The following is a 26,302-nucleotide window of genomic DNA, read 5'->3' on the forward strand; positions in this document are numbered from 1 at the left end:
TTCAAGAAACACTCTTCCTTTAGGTTTGATAGATGGCAGCTACGTGAATCAGAGCTCGTCCAGTTGGTTGCTCACACAAGTGGGCAACTTACTTGGTGCCATAGTGACAAAAGCTAAAAACGGCAAAATCTTCATTGTTTTTTTTTTTTGGGAAACTTTCACTTAAATGCCAAAACGTACATCCACATTTTTGCACGATAGTGGGACAGGAATGTTCTCGTCATTTTATACACCTGCGCCAGCACCTGGGCCTGGGGCCTTTTGTCCTTCGCTAGTGAGCGGACCCCTGATACAGGACCCCGCTTACCACATGGGATACCACCTCGGTGGTCCACCCTCGTATCTTTATCAAAATATACAACCCTCAAAATGTAATAAGAACGGTAATAGATGATAAACCGGACTTGTTGAGGTCTAATTTCCATCGTTATCATTGACAGAGCTGTACAAGAGAAATCCCAATCAAAATTCCAAGCATTTGTTTTTTTCAATTCAATTTTGTCGGGATTTTTCAAATTGAAAGGAACCCTAGAAAAGAGAGAGGGCATGGATTCGAGTGCCGCGCTTGATCTTCGGCTTTGAGAGATTTCTGATCTCAGAGACCAGAGCAATGCTTCCGGTGATCCTCTGCTCCCTCTTTTGTGGACTTCATCTGTTTCTTGCCCGAGGGCAGCCTTCAGGTAAACTCTTGGAACCCCACCCCCTACAATTCTTTCTTGATGATGGGATGATTTGGCCAGGGGATCCAGGATTAGTTTTCGAGGGTAAGGTGTTTGATGGAATGTATTCAATTCAGTGGAAGCCTTTTTCTCGCTTCTCCGCCTGTCCTGGCTGTGCCAGTTCACGTTAAGCCAAAAGAATTATATCCTCTGACATCACCAACAAGAAAGGGAAGCAGATCAGGTCATGCTGAACATGAGCTTTTTGCTCATGCCAACATCGTGACCGTCTGCATTTTGGATGAATTCATCCAAAAATGCAAACAGACGGCCAAGCTCATGTCCAGCATGACTTGATCTCTTCCACAAGAAAGTCGATTATGGATATATTTTCTTTTACTCTTTTTTTGTTGTTTTTTGAGAGACAGAAAAAAAAGAGACTCCAGATATCCATGATCAATCAATCACACTCCAGTTTTTCTTCATTTATATCATTCTTTTATACTCTTTTTAATTTTTCAGACTCCGGATTATGGATATATTTTCTTTTATACTCAGCTCACAAATTTGATGAAATGTAAAACATTGGTTTCTTATTTTTTTTTCTTTGCCTTTCTTTGGTATTAATGATTCAAAATACCGTTAATAAGTCAATATAAGTATTAGCGTATAATCTGAAATTCTATAGAAGAAAGATGACACAAACTAGTGGTTTATGATTGTTAACTACAGTTTGAATTCCATTCTGAATTATGTGAATCTCTTTCTTTTATATTGCGTCCCAGATTCTTAAGGCTGTCTCCTAGATGATGCTGAGATAGAAGTTCGAAAGTGAAATTGTTGGAAGTAGATGTTATCTTTCTTCTTTTATGTGCTTGTATTATGAGAAATTTATTAAATGTGATGCATATTAGAAATATGGGCCTGTCATTTTTCCATCGTCAGATTTTTTTTATTATTTTTTCGTTAGTGATGTATCAAATAATTTGAATTAAGAGATTCAAGTAACCTGGAAGTGTAATAAGTTTGAAACAGAGTTCGATCGATTCCTTATTTTCTGAGCTTTTTTCCATAAAAAAAAACGTGCAGGATTCATAAGCATCGACTGTGGCAGTCTGGAAGAAAGTTATGTGGATAGTAGAACCGGAATCACCTATGTCTCTGATTCCAAGACTATGAAATTTGGGGAAATTGGAACTGTCAACTTCTCCACCCCTTATATTAACGAAAAGCCGAAACACCTCAAGCAACTTAGGAGTTTCCCAAAGGGTAAGAAGAATTGTTACGCGCTGCAGCCAGTCACCCCGGGAACTAAGTATTTAATTCGGACTTCATTCTTATATGGGAACTACGACGGATTGGACTCTTTCCCTCAGTTCGACTTGTATTTGGGAGTCACCTTTGTCCAAACAGTCACTGCTTCAGCGTCAGAATGGAGGGAGTATGAATTCATAGTTATGCCGACGAGGAGTTATTTCCATGTTTGCCTCTGCAAAACAAGTAAACGTGCACCTTTCATATCGGCGTTAGAGCTTCGGCCTATAGTGGGGGATGCTATTTATCCTGTTGTTAATGGAACATTTGCTTTGTCTACTCGTCAGAGATCGGATTTCGGGTCACAGAGCTACGGCGGCTTCAGGTCTGTTACTATGTGAAATATTGTTTTTAGTTGAATTAGGTTGCATTCTTTAGGCTATGTTTGATGGCTTGTCCAAGATTGGTTGCAACAGCCGAGCATAACCGATAGAAAGCTTGTTATGCGCGTGTTCTGTAACAACTACGTCCAACGTTAGCTTCGATTGGGCAAGAAGTTGTGTTCCTTCTATATGTTGTGCAGACAGCTTGGATACCTTGTTACTCCAACCTTGTGAAAAATGGATTTCAGAAAAGTGATTTCAAGCCTAGAGGCACGTTCTTAAGATCGCTATCTTTAGAACTTCAATCGCCCCACTCCGGGAATTCCGAAGATGCAAAAAAGGGTTTTGTTACGACTAAGTTCCCAGGATACAACTAGGCTTGAACCTCAAGAGAGTCACTGCTTCGCAAGGACAGATGATCTCTACCACACTTTTACTCAGCAAGCCAAATCGAGAAGAAGGAAGACGAAACTTGGAGAGTCAGAAAATTCTTGTTCTTTCAAAAGACGAAAATAGAAGATATTTATAGACTTTTAGAGAGGCCAAAACGTTTTGCGATAAATGAGATTAATGGCCATAAATCTGACGGTTTGAAAATAGGACGAAAAAGTACATGAACGGTCACCCACCTTTGACTGTCAATCAAAGGCCTTCAAAACCGTCCAACAGTCACAAAGCACCATAAACTCAATATAAATGTTATTAAAACCTTTCAAACGGCCAAATATCTCAAAACCGAAAATCCAAAACGGACATTTATGCCTCATGTGCACCTCGCACCGCTGTGAGCGTGCGAAGTGCAAAGTGCGCCATCAAAACGCCACATTGCGCCTCAAGCGCCCTTGCGCACACACGCACGTGCGTGCGCGCGCACGTGCGAACGGCGCATCCGTTGTTGCACGATGCGCAGCAACGTTCGTAAGCCACCCAAAGACACAAGGCTTACCAAAGTAAAGAATAGAGAACAAAGCCTGTATTTAAACCACTCGAAAAACTGATTTCTCTTAGATATGGGACTAAACCTTTTAAAGCACTTTTGGTGGAAAGAAATCACCAATTTTAAAACTTTCCTAACAATCCCCCACTAGTTTTAAAATATATTTGGCTTGCATAGAAACTTATGCATCAGTGAGAGTGTCTGCATGACTTGAACCCCCACTATTTGAAAGAAAACTTAAATTAACCAAGGTGCTAAGTGGACTTACCTTGAACTTAGCTCCTTATATTGTTAACGGAGTTTTCAATCATACATAGGTTTCCAAAAGTTCAATTGTGTAGATTTCATGTTGGCACATTTAGAGCCTTGTGCTTTCCTGGATTCATGAGTGTTCTAGAGAATTGCCAATTCTCATAAGAAACGGCTCACATTCCTACACTCATATAGGTGAGTTTGTCTAGGTGTACTGTAACACACACCCTTGCCTTAAGGCCTACAAACTCATTAAGTGCTATTAGCTCAACCCTCATATTAGTTACAGCTCATGAGCACACATCAGTATTGAGCTTACATAAATATGCTCAATATCTGTCATTCACCAATTCGTTTCCCATTGAACCTATGCATGTGGGATCTCCAGCGCTCTAGGTTGGGTATCCTTAGGTGATGACTTAATTGGCTTAATTCCCATTCCTCTCAATGTTTTATTGATGACATCTCTCGAAAGGCCTTTCGTAAATGGGTCTGCCAAATTTTGACATGACTTCACATATTTCAATGAAATAATATTGTCATCAATCATTTGTCTTATAAAACTGTGTCTTAGACTAATATGTCTAGACTTTCCATTGTATTTCATATTACCTGCTTTACATATAGTTGATTGGCTATCACAAAACATTAAAATAGCAAGTATAGGCTTCTCACCTAGTGGAATATCCACTAGCATATTCTTAAGTCATTCAGCTTCTCTACACGCAGATGCCAAAGCAATAAACTCAGATTCCATTGTAGAATGAGTTATACAGGTCTGTTTCTTAGACCTCCATGCAACTGCTCCTCCACCAAGGGTAAAAACCCAACCACTCGTAGACTTGGAATCTTCAAAATCGGTATTCCAACTTGCATCACTATACCCTTCAATAATAACAGGAAACTCGGTATAGTGGATTCCGTAGTCTAAAGTATGTTTAAGATATCTATGAATCATGTTCACTGCATTCAAAAGTTGATGCCCAGGATTATTAGTATATCTACACACTTTACTCATTGCATAGGTAATGTCAGGCCTTGTGCAATTCATTGCATACATAAGGCTACCTACAACACTGGCATATTTTAATTGTTGAACACTTGCACCAACATTAGGAGTCAATTTCATATTTGGATCATATGGAGTGCATGCTGGTGAACTATTAAGATATCCATACTTTGTAAGAATTTTCTCAATATAATGGATTGACATAATACAATGTCATTTTTATTTCTTATAATTTTGATTCCTAAAATAACATCTACAACACCCAAGTCTTTCATACAAAACAAGGAAGATAAAAAAAAAATTGTTTGATTTATGCATTCACTATTGTTACCCAAAATAAGCATATCATCAACATATAAACAAATAATAATAATTGAGCTACTATCTACTTTACTGTAGACACATTTGTCAGCATCATGAATTTTAAAACCATTATGTACCAGAGAACTATCAAATTTTTCATGCCATTGCTTAGGGGCTTGCTTTAATCCATATAAGGATTTCTCAAGTTTGCAAACTTTGCGCTCTTGCCCTAGCACTACAAAACCTTCAGGTTGATCCATATATATCTCCTCATCTAATTCTCCATTCAAAAAGGTCGTTTTCATGTCCATTTGATGGATTTGAAGCTTATATATGGCAGTCATGGCAATCAGAATTCTAATAGTAGATATTCTGGTTACAGGAGCAAAAGTATCAAAATAATCAATACATTCTTTTTGTTTAAAGCCTTTTGCAACCAAACGCGCTTTAAATTTATCGATTGTACCATCAACTTTTAATTTCTTTTTGAAAATCCATTTGCAGCCAATAGTTTTACAACCAACAGGTAAATCCACTAATTTCCAAACATTATTAGACATAATTGATTCTATTTCATCATTAATAGCTTCTCTCCAAAAGGCAACATCTTGAGAAGACATAGTCTCTTGAAAAGGCACAGGATCATTCTCAATTAGAAATGTATAAAAGTCAGAACCAAAATTAGTTGGTTTTCTAATGCGTTTACTGTGTCTAACTTCAGTTTCTGGTTCATCAGCACAATCATTAGAATATTCAATCATGTCATTAACAGGATGTTCATCTACTGTAATGTGATTGCCATCAAGAAGAGAATCAAATGCATTTTTATGTTCTATGAAAGATGCATCTCTAGATTCTATAATAACATCATTAACAATGTCCAGAAATCTATATGCTTTACTATGTTCAGCATACCCAACAAAAGCATATTTAAATGCTTTAGGTCCAACCTTTTTCCTTTTATTTTCTGAAATTTTAACATATGCTAAACAACTCCAAACACGAAAATAACTAAGATTAGGTTTCTTACCAAAACACAATTCATAAGGTAATTTTTCAGATTTGGAATAAGGAACTCGGTTAAGAATATAACAAGCAGAAAGTATAGCCTCTTCCCATAAGTTGGAATGCAAACATGTATTAAGAAGCATAGCATTCATCATTTCTACAAGTGTTCTGTTTTTCCTTTCTGCTACTCCATTATGTTCAGGAGTTCTAGGAGCTGACGTTTGATGGATAATACCATTATCTTCACAGAATTTATCAAATTCTCCACCTAAGTATTCACTTCTTCTATCTGTTCTTAAATGTACAATCTTTGTTTTAAACTTATTTTGTACTTCAGCTAGATAAAGAAGAAATTTGGAAAATGCTTCAGATTTATGTTTCAACAAATAAACATAACAGAATTTCGAGTAATCATCTATAAAGGTAATGAAGTACCTATTGCCACCACAACTCAAGACATTATCCATCGTACACACATCAGAATGCACTAATTCAAGCAATTTATAATTCTTTTCAACACTAGGAAACGTGAGTCTAGTTAGTTTAGTTTGAATGCATGTCTCACACTTATGTTTATGTTTTATTCTAACATGACAAGGAAGAAGACCAAAGTTATTCATAGAATTTATATGTCCTAATCGTGAATGCCAAAGAAAATAGGAGTCAACCATATAAACAGAAGTAGTAGCTTCATTTATGCTCATCTTGAACATACCACCAGTGGCAAACCCTTTTCCTACAAAGATTTTTCCTTTGGTCACAGTTACAATCACAAACTCAATAACAATCTTAAAACCATTTCGTGACAGGAGATCTGCAGATATTAAATTTTTTCGAACTTCTGGAGCATAGTGGACATTCTCAAGTGTTAGGACTTTCCCGGAGGTGAACTTAATCTCCACACTCTCTTTTCCCAGCACTTTAGTTGAGGAAGAGTTTCCCATAAAGAGATTGCATCCCTCCCCCACTACTTCATACGACTTGAACAAGTTCCTGTCGTTTGCCACATGAACAGTGCTTCCAGTATCCAGGTACCAGTCCTTATTTGCAGCCACCATAAAGGTTTCAGAGATTACAGCAACAAGCCTCTCTTCTGACTCATTTGGCTTAGGACCAGTCCTCTTCCGTTCTCTGCATTCTCTAGTAAAATGGCCAAACTTACCACAAACATAGCAACTAATTTTCTTTTTATCAGTTGGCTTTTTCTCTTTCACGAAATTCTTTTTGATTTTCTGGGTTTTCATGATTTTGCCACCCTTGTTACTAACAAAATTCACTTTAGGATAACCCTCTTTAGGACTCGAATTCTTTTTGTCACGAAGACGAGTTTCCTCCTCAATTCGAATGTCCTTAAGAAGGCCATCTAAAGTGATTTTCTCATTTTTATGTTTTAGGTGATTCTTATATTCTTTCCAGGAATCCGGTAGTTTCCTAATAATGACAGCAACTTGGAAGTCATCATCAAGATACATACCTTCTCCTTTGATCTTATAGGCCAGTATTTGCATCTCATGAATTTGAGCAAGTATAGGCTTATCATCAACAATAGAAAAATTAACATACTGATCTACGATAAACCTTTTGTTACCAGCATCTTCTGCATTGTACTTGATCTCGAGAGCATTCCACAACTCTCCAGCCGACTCCAATGGTGAATACAAGTCAAAGAGAGAATCGGCTAAAGTGTTCAGGATATGCCCTTTGCATCGGTAGTTGTCAGTATGCCACTTCTCTCGCTCTTTCTTCTATTCTTCTGTCTCAACTTCTCCAGCAGCGACAGTGGGACAGGGCTTTTTGAGAACATAGTCGATATGCAGCTCAGACAACAAGAAAGAAACCTTTGATTGCGACCGCTTGAAGTTTGACCCATCAAATCGATCGAGTTTTTCAAGGTCACGGCTAAGCAGATTGATGGAGTTGGATGTCGAACCAGAGGCCATATTGAAGTTCTAAAATTGTTACTCCAACCTTGTGAAAAATGGATTTCAGAAAATAGATTTCAAGCCTAGAGGCACGTTCTTCAGATCGCTATCTTTAGAACTTCAATCGCCCCACTCCGGGAATTCCGAAGATGCGAAAAAGGGTTTTGTTACGACTGAGTTTTCAGGATACAACTAGGCTTGAACCTCAAGAGAGTCACTGCTTCGCAAGGACAAATGATCTCTACCACACTTTTACTCAGCAAGCCAAATCGAGAAGAAGGAAGAAGAAGATTGGAGAGTCAGAAAATTATTGTTCTTTCAAAAGACGAAAATAGAAGATATTTATAGACTTTTAGAGAGGCCAAAACGTTTTGCGATAAATGAGATTAATGGCCATAAATCTGACGGTTTGAAAATAGGACGAAAAGGTACCTGAACGGTCGCCCACCTTTGACTGTCAATCAAAGGCCTTCAAAATCGTCAAACAGTCACAAAGCGCCATAAACTCAATATAAATGCTATTAAAACCTTTCAAACGGCCAAATATCTCAAAACCGAAAATCCAAAACGGACATTTATGCCTTATGTGCACCTCGCACCGCTGCGAGCGTGCGAAGTGCGCCATCAAAACGCCACATTGCGCCTCAAACGCCCTTGCGCACACACGCGCGCACGCGCAAACGGCGAGTCCGTTGCTGCACGATGCGCATCAACGTTCGCAAGCCACCCAAAGACACAAGGCTTACCAAAGTAAAGAATAGAGAACAAAGCATGTATTTAAACCACTCGAAAAATTGATTTCTCTTAGATATGGGACTAAACCTTTTAAAGCACTTTGGTGGAAAGAAATCACCAATTTTAAAACTTTCCTAACCTATGAATAATGGGTTAGATTACTTTATTTTGAATCCACTCTATCCACCCAACCATGTGAGTGGATCTCAGATTGGATTTAAAAACTTAAAAATATTTAAAATTTAGGTAATTTGAAAACAAATAAGAATTGATAATTTTTAACATATAAATGCATTAATGAGTATCATATTTGATCTAATTATAAAAGTTTATGAAAAAAATTATACATTTTAGCCTTGGATCTCAAACTGGATTAAGTACAAAAAATGTTTAAATTTTAAAAAAATTTAAAAAAATAAGAATTTATAATTTTTATATACAAATACAAAAACTATAAATAAATCATAAAACCCTAAAATGCAAGAAATAAATCATAAATCAACCAAAAAACCATAAACTATAAGAAAGATATACTATATTGTCAAAAAATCTATAAATAGCTTTATTAAAAGAAGATAAAAAAATAACTCTAATCAAATACAAGAAAAACCTTAATCAAATTAAATATCAGAAGCCCTAATTAAAGAAATCTGATTCAAAACCTAATCAAAAAAAAAAAACAACTCTTAATGAAAATTAAATATCTAAAACCTTAATTGAAATGTTTGATTCAAAGCCTCAATTAAATCAATGGAAAGCCCTAATAAATTTAAATAATAAAATTAAATAACAAAAGCTCTAATTAAAGATATTTGATTCAAAGTCTTAATAAATTTAAATAATAAAAGTGCTAATAAAATTAAATAACAAAAACACTAATTAAAGATATTTGATTCAAAGCCCTAATCAATAAAAATCAAAGAAAAGACCCTAATCAATGAAATTCAAATAAAAACATTCTAATCATTAGAAATCAAAGAAAAAACCCTAAAAAGAGGAAAACATTAAAAAAAAGAAGAACGAAGAAGACGAAAAAGAAAGAAGAGAAAAACAAAGAAGAAGATAAATGAAAAAGAAAGGGAGAGAAAGAGAGTTGGGGTTAGACACCCAACTTTATACATATAAGTCTTCCCCTGTCGTGTTCTCAATGTTACGGGATGTGAAGGTGGAATGGTGCTTAACCGTGAAACGGATGTGATGTCTGGCATTCCACACATCAGCCGCATCCAGCATTTTTAACGGGTGTTCTCAGTGGCAGCAGTGTTCTAAATCTTCCCTGAGACAGGGGTCCGTACCCTTAGGGGTCGTTTCATGTGCGTAGACGGGGATGCCCTGTCCTGTCTCATACTAGGCAGGGGCGTGTATTGATGCGCTGTCCCGCCCTGTCCACGCACATCAAATTTTTTTTTTTTGCAAGGGTGGAACTGTGTCTGCATGCCACATTCCATTGAGGGGTGGCGGAACAGCAGCAGACACTGTTTCAGCATCCGTGGGATGCTCCAACAGTGTTCCCTTGTCCTGCGTTTGTGTGGGCACAAGGATGCTTGTGGGGCCCATGCAAAAGCAGAGTCCTACCGGTGCTACTGTTACGGCCGTCAAGTCAAACGCGCCTCTATGTGTCTCAGATTTTCGGGTGCATGAGACGTTTTACCTTTCCTATCATGAACTGGCACCGTACCAGGCCAACCCATCATGTCGTACTCTTTGTTTTTTTTTTTTTTGAACATGAAGATACCACGTCCATAGTTTGAACATCCAATTACAGGCTGGAAGTAGGGGTGGCAATCGGGTCGGGTTGGCGGGTTGTCGGGTCGACCCGGCGGGTTGGTGGGTCAGCATACCTCAACCCGAACCCGACCCGTTTATTAAACGGGTAACCCGACATGACCCGCCAACCCATTTAATAAACGGGTTGGGTCGGGTAAACGGGTTGGCGGGTCGGGTTGGCGGGCAGGTCAGGTCGGATAAACGAGTTGGCAGGCGGGTTGGTGGGTTGGGTTCGGCTTTACGGGTTGACCCACCTGCCTAACCCGTTTATTAAACGGGTCAGCGGGGTTGGCATACCCCTAACATGAACCTGACCCGTTTAATAAACGGGTTAGGCAAGTCGACCCGTTTATGACATGAACCTGTTTATAGCCAAACCTGAACCGGCCTAAGAGGCGGGTTGGCGTGTCGTGTCAGGTTTTGCCACCCCTAGCTGAAAGGTGTCACAGTGTAAAACTCTAGTAACTCGCGACTTCTTTCAAGTTGGAAGCCTTAAACTGAACTATTAGAGCCCTTGTGAGTACCGAGGCCAGATCAGGGGAAATCACACTGCGCAAATGCAATGTGCCACTGGTGCTTCGCCTGTCAGAGTAAGGCCCAACAGCAGGTCATAATGGAGGGTGATCAGTGGCACATTACACAAACGCAATGTTATTGCTCCTCATCCCAATTCGTCATCTATTCTATTCCTAACCCTTACTTTCATATTAGTGCAAGACAAGGATAAAATGTAGGGCTCCAAATCCCATTTCCGTACGGTGTGAGAAAACTATAGAGTACTCGGCTGAATGAGTGATTGAAAATTTTAGTGTACATTTAAATATGTTGAAAAACTTAGAATTAATATGCATTGCATTTTAGTAATCTAAACTTTAATTTATTTGTGCATGTACTTTCCATTGCCCTTTTGTCGTCGAATACTTGAAAGCTCATTAAATTTGATATATTTTGAATATGATATATAGTTGGTTTTTATATTTCAACTTAAAATGTTTGGTTAGCCTGAATGTGTTCTTTTTATATTCAGATTTTGACATTATTTAGAATAGTTGTTAAGCTTGCATTTTGTTAGCATATAATTTTCTTAATACACAATTGGTTTTATTAATTCATATTTGTATTGTCTGATACAGAGGTTTAAAATACTGATTATATCATGACCCGGGCACAAACCTGAACCCATTAACCTATATGGGTCTATATTTTTCATTCATATCCAAACCTAGATCTGACATGAATCAAAACTGGTCTACTAAAGACCTGACCTGGTTATACTGACCCAATATATACTTGAACCTGTTAACCTGGGTTTACAATTTCTAGTTGTACCCGAGCCCGAATTTAGATTGGGTTGTGTTTGGGCCTTACTTTTAACTTGATTCAGAATCGGAACGATTAGAACCCAGTTACACCCCTACACTTTATTAAAGGAAAAGCACCAATGAGATGTATAAAAATGCTTTTAAGATAATACTAAATAACAAGAATGCCACTGCCCATTAGCCTCACGTGATTACACAAATTTTACGCTTACAACCACAACTATTTGTTACGAAATGAAAGTTAAATGACAGTGCCAGACTTCCCATCCAAGTTTTACAAGCCACATCACATGTTTAGCCACTGCAGGGATGGCCCACGAGGCCTGTGGGGTCGTTGGGAAGGTGCTGAGATGAAGGCACCCGATTATGCGGGTTGTATCCATATCTCGGCCACCTACGACAGGGTGGTTGTGGGGCCTCACCCAGGCTTTGGTGAAGGTTCCTTGTCATAAAAAAAAAAAAAGAATGACCCTCATTGGATCTATTTTTTATTTATAAAGCATTTTTTAGGGGTGATGCAGAATATGCAGCATCGCTTACTGCAACTACAGCCACTCATCTCAGCATTTCTCGAGATGGAGACCAGGCCCATCTCGAGAAATGTCAAGATGGGTGGCTCTGTGAGCGATGCATGACGCAGCACCATACTATGTGAACACTTTTATTTATTGCTGATGTATGTAAATTTAAGCACATTTTACAAAGAGGGATCTTGCTTTACTTTTAATTAAGTGAATGATTGGTTCATTATTATTTTAATTATAATAAAGAAGAAAAAAGGATTAGTGAGTATGGGTGATGATGGTGACGGCAATGACAATGGTAACTGTAGCGGTGGTGGTAATTGTGATAATGATAATGGTGGCAGTAGTGGTGATGGATGATGGTGGTGTAATATCTCAATTTTTTATTATAATAGTTTTATTTAAAATCTTTATACAGAAACAAAATATTTTTAATCTTTTATAAGACAAATCTTGCTTCAATTACAATATATAAAAAACAAAGTGACTTGTCCAACCGAAATCTTAAAATCTTATTTTTTAGATAAGGTGAATATATTTTTTACCACTTAAATATTAAAATATTTTTACATTTAAAAGATGAATTAAAGTTAAAGATATTTGTTTTTCAACAAACCTAAAATCATCTCAATTTGACACTTAAATAAGGTGTTATGTCAAACCACTTTAACCAGTACGAATTTAAAATATAAAATTCCAAAATTCCTAAATCCTTGTCCTCTTAAAAAACCCTACAAACCATCTAAAATCAACACCACAAATTAAATTAAGAACCAATGGGTGGGTATGAATATTGCAATATTTGTTAATATATTATGAAATACCATTTTTTTAAGGGTAATATAGTCATTTTCTTTTTTCTTTTCGGCGTCGACATCAGTTGTACCTTCATGAATTTATCTTTTAAGAAGGGTACTTGTGAACTTTTGGTGAATGGGCTTATCTGTGTGTGAACTATGGTTGTGTATCCAGGTACCCAGTTGATGCTTTTGATCGTTTTTGGATCTCTTCTGCGCCCTTCGCCCCCATTACCCCCATTAGCACCCCACTCAATGTTTCTTCTGCAACTGATGCATATATGCCACCATCAGTCGTGATGCAAACTGCTCATGTCAATCCAAACTCCAGTGGAGGAATACAATGGCGAATATCAAATTTACCTGAAGGTGCCTATTTTTACATGTGCATACATTTTGCAGAATTACAAGAACTCAAGGACAACGAAACCAGAGAATTTGACATCACATTGGATTCCAAACATTGGTATGGACCCATGACACCTTCATATCTAAATGCTACAACTGTGTGCTCCCCCAGCATCTACCAATCTGAGAACAACATTGTGGATTATAATCCAACCGGAAGATCTACGCTTTCTCCAATCGTAAACGCCTTTGAACTTTATACTGTAACGCAATTATCTAGTTCTCTGACCGATGATGGAGATGGTGGGTAGAGTTTGAGTTATGAATGTGATTTACACCACATTTTTCATGAAAGCAAAATGTAAGAAGTACGTCTAGGACCCAATATTTTGCTAAAATATTCGTTAATGAATGTGCAGCCAGCTCTCTTATGGATATTATGAACAAGTATCAAATCAACAAGGCCTGGACAGGAGATCCTTGTCTACCTCTAGGCTATGCTTGGGAAGGGTTGGTTTGCAGCAACGATACATCCCCAAGGATTACTTCACTGTATGCTTGCCTATACGAAACTATAAGCAGTTTCACAAGTGCAATGTCTTTGTTTATATGAATCATGATCTGATTGTGGCTAATTAATTTCTGCAGGGATTTATCAAACAGTGGATTAAGTGGTCAGATCCCCAAAAGTTTGGTCAATCTTACCGCCATTGTTAGTTTGTGAGTAAAATATCTAATCTTCAGGCATTCTATTTTCACCTATTACATGGTTAAAATTTCCAGCTTTTTTGTTCTTAGAAATTTGGCAGGAAACAACCTGACGGGCAGCATACCGGACTTTCTTGCTAATCTACCAGGGTTGAGCGAGTTGTAAGTTTGCTTCTACATTTTCTTTTCTTTTTTTTGGCGGTATCTGATACAGTTCCATTTGAGAGCTAATTTTACATTTAATTATATGTTTAGACTTATTTCTTTACATGCTCGGTTTACTAACCCTTGTTGCCTTCTTAATATCCAGAAATTTGTCAGATAATAATCTCAATGGTTCAGTGCCTGATGCTCTTCTCCGTAAAATCGAAAGTGGAAGCCTTACATTAAGGTTATTCTCTTCACAACTTTCCAAGTTGTTGCTATGATCGAGAATTGGTCTATAGTTCTCACAGGGCAGTTTATTTGGCCTGAAAGATAGTTCAGAAATACTACATGTTGATGACACAGAGACTTGCATATTTCCTTTTTTTGCATCTAATGCATTTTCTTAGGTACTCTCTCGTGTTCTATTACATTGAGTCCTCCAATCTGATGTTCTGACCCTGCAAACAGCAATACAGTGGCGGAGGGGAGGAAGGAAAGAAAAAAAAAGCAGAGAGAGGCAAAACAGGATTAGAGTCCACCCCTGCTCCTTTCTTTTATTATCCTTATCGAGAGATTTACAAAAACTAATTGATTAACTACGCCACACTTGAAAGAGGAAGGGTGAGATGAGAGTTGTTATTAGAGAGAGAGCACATCGTCACTTATGGCTTCCCAGCCATGCTACACAAGAAGGAAACAAGAGCGGTTGGTCGCTGCGGAAAAAGTGTCAGACGAGGGGAATTTTGGTGACCAGTTAACCATGGTTGACCATGGTTAAACTAACAGCTGTTGACAGAAGAATCAGTTTGTAATAGTGGCAAGAAATGCCGGAACCGATTGCAATAAGGCAGGGACTACTGTACAAGTTGACTATAAGGCTGGGAGCAATTTGCAGAAGAAAACCTTTTTTTTTTAATTTGTTTCGTTCCTAATGAAAGTGGGCCTATTTACCGCTTGGAAACAGCTATGCAAGGGAAGTCCTTGTGGGGCTTGCACATTAAGGCTTGTTTGTTTCTTTCTCTTGTAAATGAAAGGCTTTATATGGGAATGGACATTGATTCTCAACACATTAGGGTGTGGGGGGAACTTTCTCATCATAACGATTTGATTTTTTTTTTCAAAGGATTACATCCTCTTCTATGTTTGATTTCCCCACACACCCCACCCTCTTCTATATTTGATTTCTTTTATTTCATTACTTTGTCTCATCTCCTCTTGGATCTCTACTTGGGTGCAGTATTTCGGGCAACGCAGAGCTTTGCTCATCGGGTGTCTGCGACGTCCATCATCGGAAGAAAAACAATAAGAGTATCATTATTGGCACGAGTGTGTCAGCAGCTTTAGTATCATTCTTCTTGGTAGCCTCTCTAATTATTGCTGTAAAGTTGAAGAAAAGAAATGTAGCTCGTAAGTGCTTCATTTTCAAATTGCCACACTGGTATTAAATTTATTTCCTCTAATTACATACACTTCTATGGTCATACTCTGGTTTCCAACTTCCATCTTCCTTTTATGGTTTTTGCATGTGAAGAACCAACTTTGTGCCAAAAGAGAGTAGACAAGTCCAACAGTTGTCAAGTATTCACATACTCAGAAGTTGTTCAGATGACCAAAAAATTTAGTCAGAAAATTGGTGAAGGAGGTTATGGCCCTGTTTTCTATGGGCGTTTACATGATCATCAGGATGTGGCTGTTAAAATTCTTTCTGATGCATCCAGGCAAGGCTCCAAGGAATTCTACACTGAGGTGATGGCTGCATTGTCTTCTATTTTCTGTTTATGAAGTTCTGTCATCAAATGAGTGACATCAAGCAGCTTCTTTTGTAGATTGATCATCTCTCAAGAATTCACCACAGAAATCTTGTATTATTTTTTGGATACTGTGATGAAGGTGAAAACATGATTTTGATCTATGAGTACATTCCACGAGGAAATCTTCGAGAAGCTTTATCAGGTAAGCACTTCATGCACCTTAATCTTTGTCATTTGGTTTATTTTAGTGTGTAGTTCGTTTCCATGATGCTATCAAGAAAACATACATCACGCAAGCCAACAACACCGATGGATCTTGTATTTGAACTCCCTTCAGAATTGGATGTCCTTAGGAATTAGATCTATCTTTTGGACATTTGATTCTGTATTGTGGTCTTACAATCACCTCTGTCCTAATGCTACAATATGACATGGAGACTGCTGGCAGATGTTATTAGCTTTTTGATGCCTCATGGATAAATTGAAACCCCTGGAGCAAACTCTTACATCATTGCACTTGTTTGAAAGGAGTGAAGAACAGTATGCTATATTATATGGCCATTTTTACGGAACTAAGTTCAGAGTAATGGGATAAGAATTCCAAAGAAAAGTACGAGTATACATGTGATGTAGTCAATATAAAATATCTAAATAGACTTGAGAATTAGACTGAATATGGAAAATATCACACTCATTTATTGGCTTTTGTCTAGCTGTTAGAATTTACATGGTCCACATTGGATTATGTGCCCGGATATTTTGAGCATTTTGCTTGCAAGTGACATGTCTTGGGCACTTTTTTCTTTTAGCTCTTTTTCAACATTCATTGCTAATATAGTCTTGTACAATATCAACAATCCAGATGTCATGACAGTCCTTGAAATGCTTTTGGTGGTCAACTTCTCTAGCCGAACTTGATGACACTATGTTCATGTCAACCATAGTCATAAATATCGGCGAGATATTTTTTTCTTGAAAGAAAAATATTTCATTGATTTAATTAGAATCTAAAAAATTACATTGGGAAGTGATGAGAAGTCACTAAACAGTACTAAGCCATAAGAAATAGGATGAGATGGTGATTACAATAGAAGATGCTGACCCATCTCATAGCCAACAAGATGGAGATTACACTAGAACACTGAACACATCTTGAGGACCTTCTCCATGTACACTGTAGGCAGATTACTTGGAGTTCACATTTAGCATCTCAATTTCAGTCCTTTTAAGCCTTCTCACCTTTTTATCGCTCTCGAATACTAACTTGATAGGTGATATAATTGAAAAACTAAATTTCAACTGTTAAAATAAGATATTTTGAAAATCACTTGCATTAAATATCACCCAATTTTATCGCACTTTTTTCTATAAAGGCAACAATAAGATGCAAAATACGTCTATGCAATATGCATTAAATGCTGTAAAGCATTGAATGCTGGCATGCCCACTTGGGGAAGGACCCACCTTTTATAATCTGAGGGTCATCCCTCCTCCACTTCCTTCGATATGGGGCTATTCTAGTAGTCCCATTGAAGTGGTGGTGTGGTATAATGCAATTAAACACCCCATTGCATTTATTTAAACCAACCTCTCTCTCTCTCAATATATTTGTGTCTGTTTTTGTTTTTTATCTTGCCAAGATTTTTCCTAAATTTTTCTGAGCAAACTCTTTTTGAAAATATCCCGATCTCCCTCTCAAAAAAAAAAATCCAGAGAAATTCCTTTTCCCAGAATATCCCAAGAACGACATTTGTGACTATGATGTCAAGTAACTGCCTTTTCTAAAATCATTCCCATATTGCTGGTATCATTGACCACCAATAATGCAGAATTTTAAAAGGTGCAGAGAAAGCTTGATAAAATACCTGCTAGGCAGCTTTTTTATTTCAAATATTTATTCAATTGATGGTATTCTGAATGCTGGAAGCATGCTGTATGTGGCTCCTTCCTTTCCTCCAGGTTTGATATGGTTAGGAAGTTTGCACTCTAGGTTAGTGGAAAGACATTGTTCCTATCAAACATATTCACTCATCAAATTGGGAGTCTGGTTGTGTAGTATTTTCTATGAGAAGTTCTGACGTTTTCTGATGAACCTGACTATTTACATAATATGTATGTTTTTTTTTATGCATGGATTCCATGGTGTTGGGTTAAATATGATGACTGGAGTTTTGGAGCTGCCTTGTGTTCTAATCCAAACGATGGACAGTACCCAGTCAGAATATAATAAAAAGGAAATGAAAAAGTAACTAACATGGTTGTTTTTGGCTTTTGAGTTATTGACATGACAGTTCTAAGAGTTAGCTGATACATGGTAGCTAATAGATGGGCCATTCTTGGAATAGTTAGGTGGCCAGGGAACTGAAAGCAAATGAAAACCATTGAATAATTGACTGAAGTATATGATAGACCAAGGTAATTATCTTGACAAAGTCAGAAAACAGCAACCGCACTATGTGCCTTTCATCATTTCTACAAGTTTGGAGATATTTTATTTATATTTTGAAGTAGAACGTCATATATTCTTGAGATTCAGAGACATGACAGAAAAGTTTATAATCATAAACTAATATTCTCCTTTCAGGGCAAGCACAATTTAGTCTGGACTGGAATCAAAGGCTTCAAATAGCTCTTAATGCTGCTCAAGGTCTCTCTCTCTCTCTCTCTCTCTCTCTCTCTCTCTCTCTCTCTCTCTCTCATATCATTGATTTATGATTCAGGGTTGGGCTACCTTCACTCAGGGTGCAAACCTGCCATCATTCACAGGGATGTGAAGAGCGCCAACATTCTCTTAACAGACAGCTTTGAAGCAAAAATTGCAGATTTTGGCATGTCAAAGTCGGGTATGCCTGATGGTTTTACCCATATATCAACTGTTGTTATGGGCACCCCTGGTTATCTGGACCCAGAGTGAGTGCTATTTCTTTTCTTTATGTAAAAATTGCCTAAATATTTTCTGTCAATGTCAGAGGAACTTACAATAAAATTGATGAAAAACACAAACACTGAATGAGTTTCGCAATCAGTCTATAGTTTGCATGCAATAGAAGAGCTTAGCTTATCTCTGATAACAAAAGCACTATTTGTTGTGCACTTATGCCATATGATTAATACTGAAGGTGCTGCATATCATCAGATGATGCCTGAGCGTACATGTTCTTCATCCTCAGCCTCATGAAATGCTGTTCTTGGGAAAATCCCCTTTTCTCTTTTGAACTTTTTACTAGGATAAATTCTGCATCTCTTGGATTCAGTTGTAGCTGTGCAGGCTTTTGGTCATGCAGAAATCATTTGGTATAATGTTTCATGTTGGTAGAATATGTTGCTATCGTTATATGTCAATACCTGTTTTGTCGTTTTTTCTGCCAATAGAATTTACTATGTTTGATTTGCTGCAGATATTCCTACACCAATTGGCTGAATGAAAAGAGTGATGTATACAGCTTTGGGGTGGTACTTCTGGAACTCATTTCTGGGAAGCGACCTATTATTGTTGAACAATCAGGCGAAAGAATTCATATTATCAATTGGGTATGAATTTAACCAAAAATTACGGTCCTGTAAACTTATTTATGCTATAGCACTTAGCACCTTTCCCCTTTTTTCTTGAATACCAGAACTTCTCCATAGATCTTAAGCCTATTGCCAAGCTGCTCTACATACAAATATTGTCACACATGCTTCAATGTTTGATCATGGACAATAAATAGAATTGATTCCAGGAATTGCTTTTTAATGTTAAAAAATCACAGTCACTTAATTCTGTAATGCATGCTGCATTGTAGGAGAAGATTTTCACTTTTTCCTTAATTTATCATTTTTAGCTGCAAAAAGAAGGTGTAAGGTTGTTGATCCTGTTGTGCAAACATGAAAAATGAGATCTTATTAATGATCTGTTAGTAATTCCCGTTTGCTTATTATTGATCGGATTATGTAATTTGTGTATATTATATCTTATACTACTTAACATATTAAAGGCCATATACCAAATATTCAAATCGTGGAAGTAATGAACATATGGTTTGATCATTGTTTTTGTCAATGGCGGAGCCAAGAATATAAATTAGGGTGGGCAAAAAATTCATAGTAAATTTTTTAAAAATAATTACTAATAAATTATAATAACAATATGTTTTAAAAAATAATTATTATAAAACAGTCAGTATTATAATCATGCTTAATGCTAATTGAATACAAAAATAGCACAAAACCTTAAAACCTTAATTAAATGTTCATGAAATCTTAAAAAAATGTAAATCAATATGGTATAGCTGAAAGAAGAAACTCTACGCTTAAAGAAATTGTTCGAGCGATGTTGAATCACTCAAACCTTCCCTTGACCTTGTGGGGTGAAGCTCTTAGGACAACAATGCATATTTTGAATAATGTTCTTACGAAGGCTATTAAAAAGACTCCTTATGAGTTATGGATATGTAAAAACCCTTCTTTGTCATATATGCACATATGAGAATATCCAGCAAAAGTTAAATTGTATAACCCACATATAAAAGTTTTTTATCCTACGACGACTAATGAATTTTTCATTGGTTATCCAGAAAGATCAAGGGGCTTTGGGTTTTATTGTCCACCTCATACACCATAGATAAAATGAGATTTATGTAAAATGGTTCTATTGGAATAGATGCATTTCAAAATATAGATTTTAAGAAAATGCAAGATTTAGGTTTAATACCTGTGAAAGATAAAAACTCAGTTTTTCCTATTATTGTCCCTTTAGATAATGTTAGGAAAAATTTTGTCAATGAACATTAATCCCAAATAGAGCAAGTTGTTGATGAGGATATACAACAACAATAGGATACATAAGTTCATTTTGAACCACTTGTAGCACCTGTATTGAGGTCTACAAGGATCAGTAAATCTGCTATCTATCCAGACTATGTAGTATATTTGTAAGAGTATAATGATTTTATAGATATTGATGATGATATCTTCACATTTACAAAAACCATAGAAAATAAAAGATCAATACATTAGATCAATGTCATGAAAAAAGAGCTTGACTCTATGGCAAAGAACCAAGTGTGAGACCTTGTACATCGACCTGATGGAGTTAGACCTGTTGGTTGTAAGTGGGTCTATAAGATCAAAATAAACTCTAAAGGTCATGTGAAGAGATACAAGGTTAAGCTTATTGCAAAAGATTTCACACAGATAGAGGGCATTGATTATAAAGAGATTTTTTCTTCTATCTCAATTAAGGAATCGTTGAGGATAATCATGGTCCTTATAGCTCATTTTGACTTATAGCTATATCAGATGGATATGAAAACTGTCTTTCTGAATGGGAATTTGGATGAGGAGGTATACATGCAACAACTTTTTGGTTTCAGTGTAGTTGACTTGAATAATTTAGTTTGCAAATTGAAGAAATCAATTTATGGACTTAAACAGGCCTCTCATCAGTGGTATAAAAAGTTCAATTAGGTAACTATGAACTTTGAATTCACTGAAAATATTGTTGATCAATGCATTTACATTAAGACTAGTGGGAGTAAGTTCATAATTTTGGTTTTTTATATTGACGATATTTTTCTTGCAACTAATGATTTGAGTCTACTACATGAGACAAAAGATTTTTGTTCCTCTTATTTCGATATGAAGGACTTGGGTGAGGCCACTTATGTCCTTGGAATCGAGATTCTTCATGATAGAACTAAGGGTGTCCTTGGTCTCTCTTAGAAATCGTATATCCTTAAGTTTCTTAAAAGATATGGGATAAATAATTGTTCTCCTGATTCGGCACTCATAGTGAAAGGGGATAAATTGAGCCTAAAAGACTGCTCTCAAGATGATAATGAGAAGGCTCAGATGGCAGTTGTCTCATATGCTTCGACGGTTGGGAGTTTGCAGTACGTGCATACCTGCACACAACCTGATATAGCATTTATTATGGGAATGCTTAGTAGATATCAGTTAAATCTATGCATTGCACGCTAGAAGGCAGCGAAGAAGGTCATGCATTATTTATAAGGAATGATGGACTACCTGTTGACCTATAAAAAAGCTGACCACCAAGAGGTCATTGGATACTCTGATGTGAATTTAGGATGATGTCTCGATAGTAGAAAATCCACTATTAGATATATTTTTCTATTAGCAGGTGGTGTTGTCTCATGGAGAAGTGAAAACCAGTCTACCATTGTTGCTCATACTATGGAGGCATAATTTATTGCTTTATATGAGACTTTGTGTCAGGCCATTTGGATAAGAAACTTCATTATGGGTCTTGGTATTGCAGACTCTATTGAGAGACCAATAAAGATCTTTTGTGATAATGAAGCAGATGAGTCCTTCTCAAATAACAACAAGAGCTCAACATTGTGTTGATACATGGAGTTAAAATAATTTGCTTTTAAAGAAATGACTGAAAATCATCGGGTATGTATTGATATAATTGGGACGAAGAAAATGAATGTGGATCCCCTTACTAAAAGGATAGCACCGGGATTGTATTTCCAACATATAAAGGGGATGGGTCTTTTTTATTCTTTTTGATGTATGACAATACATTATGTGATCACATTTACGAAAATGAATTGATTCTCTATGGCTTTGTGTATTGTTGATTTTGCATAAAGGATCTCTTATATGGTTAGAGAGAATAACAGAATAACAATATTAAAGGACCAATAGAATAGGTAAGAGACCAACCTATTCATAAAGGTAATCTTAACATGCTAAAACACTAAAAATAAATTATATTATAGTACATGAAAATAAGACATTTCATAAAGAAGTGTTCATCCCCATGACTCATATGATTCATTCTTGTGATAAAGGATAGCATGTAAACCCAAATAAAGAATTAAATCGAGATAACGGTATAAACCTCGGTTTAGTACCCTTTTAGTGTCAATGGGTCAAGTGAAAGAATGTTGGATATTACGGGTTTGGATCCAACCCATAAGGTGGCCATGTTTGACACTATTAGTGGACTTTTAGTGAGAAGTTAATAGGGGTTAGTGGGGTGGAGGTTACATGAATGTGGAGAGACCACGTTCATGTAACCACCCTCTAACACCCTGATCTGGGACCTCAGGAGTCCGAGTTCTGTTGGTATTACTTCCCAGAGGAAAAGAGTTCAAAGTTCACACAGAGAAAATGTGGCTCAAAAAATAATTTTTTTTCGTTTTTCTGCAACTCGCCAGCAGCAGTGGTTGTCGACCCCCTTTTCCCGAAAAAGAAAGCAAAAATGAAGAAAAATATAATGAAGAAGGTGGAGGGTTTTACTTTATCGTCAGTGCCGGTAAGCCTCTGACCCCCCCCCCCTTTTTTGTCTCCCTTTGTTGCTCTCCATCTTGCTCGAGTGAGGGGGGAGGGGTGCACCATCAGGGCTATGGGGTGAGGATAATCCTCACCCTCCCCGCCGATCGTGGGGGGTGAGGTTTATCCTCAACTCCCCTTATCTGTAATGGGGGAAGCGGTTCTCCTAAATGGGGAACTGTCTTCCCTTTTTATTTTATCCCCTTCAACGAACCCGTCGGAGTGGGTTTTACAATTCTACGCTCCTTAAAAGAAGATTTGTCCTGAATCTTACCTGAAAATACTTGAGGAAATTGTTCACGAATGTCTGATTCATGCTCTCATGTAGCCTCACTATTGTTGTGATGACTTCATCTGACTAATTCCAGAGGTATCTCTTTATTTCTTAATTTTTGCACTTTTGTATCCAAGATCTCTATAGGTTTCTCACTCAAGCTTAAGTCATTTTGTATCTCCAACACTGACTCCACTGTATCTAATATATGGGATGGATCAGACACATATTTTCATAACATTGAGACGTGGAATGTATTGTGAATTCAAGACAAAGAAGGTGGCAAGGCTAATCGGTATGTCGTCGGACCAATTCTCTAGAGTATCTTAAAGGGTCCAATATATCTTGGACTCAATTTTCCTCTTCGACCAAATCGCATCACCCTCTTAAAAGGAGATATCCTAAAAAATACGTGGTCACCTTGCTCAAATTCTAACTTACGATGCTTTTGGTTTACATAACTCTTCTGTTGACTTTGCGTTGTCAGAAGACGCTTCCGAATAAATCCCACCTGGTTTGCCATCTGTTGCACCATATCAGACCCTAACAATCTTCTTTCTTTGACCTCGTCCCAATATAAAGAGGTTCGACATCATCAACCATATAGCTCCTCAAATGAAGTCATGCCTATATTTGCTTGAATGTTATTATTGTAGGCAAACTCCATCAAAGGTAGAATATCATTTCATGAGTCACTGTACTCTAAAGTACATGTCTGTAGCATGTATTCCAAAGTCTGAATGGTTCACTCTGACTGGGGGAGAAATGTTGTGCTCATTTTTAACTGTGTCCCCATAGCTTCTTAAAAAATCTGCCAGAATCACGATGTGAATTTGGAGTTTCTATCTGAAACAATCGATTAAGGTACTCCATGAAGTCTGACAATCTCCTTGATAAACAATTGGGCTAACTGGTCACAAGAATGAGCTATCTTACAGGCCAAAAAGTGAGCTGACTTAGTAAGCCTGTCTACAATTACCCACACTAAATCCATATCATTCTTGGTCCTTGAAAGTCATGAGACAAAGTCCATTGAGATATCTGTTCATTTTCACTCTGGTATAGAAAGTGATTGCAATAGACCACCGGGCCATTGGTGCTCAATCTTCACCTGTTGGCACACCAAACACTTTTTAAAAAACTCAACAATGTCTCTTTTTATACCGCTCCACCAAAATGAATCTTTCATATCTTGATATATTTTTTGTACTGTCAGGTGGATGGCATATCTAGAGTAGTGTGCCTCTTCTAATAACTAATCTCCAAGCTGGTCATCTTTAGGAATACACACTCTATACCGAAATCTAAGAAGTCCTTGATCATCAACTTTGAATTTTGACTCCTCATTTTCTGAAATCTTCTTTCTTATTTGGTCGAACTCTGGGTCTAAGGGTTGTTTTTCTTAATCTACTCCCACAATTTTGACCTCAATATGGTTTACACGAACAGTAACCGACTTGGTAAGCACTGAGCTTCTGCTTTTTGATGTGCAACCGAAGAAAATAATTTCCAATCTGCGAGTCTGACCAATGCTCTTGCCTTTCTGCTAAGAGTTTCAACGACCATATTTGCCTTTCTCGGATGATATTTCAGCTCAAAGTCATAGTCTTTCAAAAATTTCAACCATCGCCTTTGCCTCAAGTTCAAGTCTCTCTGCGAAAACAAGTATTTAAGGCTTTGATGATCATTAAAAACTTTAAATTGCTCATCGTATAGGTATTGCCTCCATATTTTGAGGGTGAATACAACCGTTGCTAGCTCCAAATCATGTGTTGGGTAGTTAATTTCATATGTTTTGAGTTGGCAAGATGCATAAGTTATCATCTTGCCGTGCTGCATCAAAACGCATCCTAATCCCTTATGAGAGGCATCACTGTAAATAGTGAAATCTCCGGATCCAGACGGTAAGACCAACACTGGAGCAATGGTCAAATATTTCTTTATCTCTTGAAAACTCTGCTCACACTTATCGTTCCACTTAAACTTTACGTTCTTCTTAGTGAGCTTTGTCATTGGAGCTGCCAACAAAGAAAACCCTTCCATAAAATGTCGGTAGTGCCCAGCCAATCCCAAGAAGCTTCGAATCTCGGTAGGATTCTTAGGTCTAGCCCAATTGGTAATTGTTTCAATTTTTGCAGGGTCTATCATAATTCCATCTTTAGAAACTATATGACCTAAAAAAGACACATGCTTCAACCAAAATGCACACTTAGAGAATTTGGCATAAAGTTAATGTTTTTTTAGTATTTGCATGACTATCCTCAGATATTCTTCATGTTGCTCTCTCGTGGTGGAATAAATAAGGATGTCATCAACAAATATCACCATGAACTTATCCAAATAAGGTCTGGAGACCCTATTCATCATATTCATGAAGGCAGCTAGTGCGTTAGTCACACCAAAAAACATGACCAAGAATTCATAATGGCCATATCTAGATCTAAATGTCATCTTAGCTACATCTTCTCTTTTTAATCCTCAGCTGATGATAACTTGATCTTAGATTCAACTTTGAAAACATGCAACTCATTGCAGTTGATCGAACAAATCATCAATTCGCGGTAATGGATACTTATTCTTGATGGTCACTACATTTAGTTACCGAAAATCTATATAGATTCACAGTGATCCGTCCTTCTTAATGAATAGGATTAGAGCACCCCAAAGAGATACTGACAGTCTAATAAAACCTTTCTCTAATAATTCTTGTAATTGCTCATTAAGTTTTTAAGTTTCGCTGGTCTCATCCGATAGGGAGCCTTGAAAATGGGCGTTGTTTCTAGAACCAGATCAATTTGGAACTCAAACTCACGATCAGGAGAAAAGCCTGGTAGATCTTCCAAAAAAATATCATCATATTCACGAACTATGTTTACATCTGACATGGAGAGATCTTCACTTCCTTCGGTCTTCTT

At 37.1% G+C, this 26,302-nt stretch overlaps 1 protein-coding gene across 1 annotated transcript in view; it reads left to right on the forward strand.

The window, feature by feature from the left end:
* Positions 1-569: 569 nt before the first annotated feature.
* Positions 570-26,302, forward strand: part of LOC149813937 (putative LRR receptor-like serine/threonine-protein kinase At1g05700) — a 30,388-nt gene continuing 4,655 nt past the window's right edge. The window contains exons 1-13 of the mRNA XM_089992421.1: positions 570-680; positions 1,749-2,298; positions 13,048-13,523; positions 13,640-13,772; positions 13,869-13,940; positions 14,019-14,090; positions 14,239-14,319; positions 15,313-15,482; positions 15,607-15,821; positions 15,902-16,028; positions 18,411-18,473; positions 18,547-18,736; positions 19,225-19,357. Coding sequence (XP_089848547.1) covers positions 611-680; positions 1,749-2,298; positions 13,048-13,523; positions 13,640-13,772; positions 13,869-13,940; positions 14,019-14,090; positions 14,239-14,319; positions 15,313-15,482; positions 15,607-15,821; positions 15,902-16,028; positions 18,411-18,473; positions 18,547-18,736; positions 19,225-19,357 — 2,352 coding nt within the window. The 5' untranslated portion in view covers positions 570-610. The remainder of the gene's footprint in view (positions 681-1,748; positions 2,299-13,047; positions 13,524-13,639; positions 13,773-13,868; positions 13,941-14,018; positions 14,091-14,238; positions 14,320-15,312; positions 15,483-15,606; positions 15,822-15,901; positions 16,029-18,410; positions 18,474-18,546; positions 18,737-19,224; positions 19,358-26,302) is intronic.

The sequence above is a fragment of the Nuphar pumila genome, chromosome 16 (assembly GCF_984573655.1).
Source record: "Nuphar pumila chromosome 16, dmNupPumi1.hap1.1, whole genome shotgun sequence".
Classification (NCBI taxonomy): Eukaryota; Viridiplantae; Streptophyta; class Magnoliopsida; order Nymphaeales; family Nymphaeaceae; genus Nuphar; species Nuphar pumila.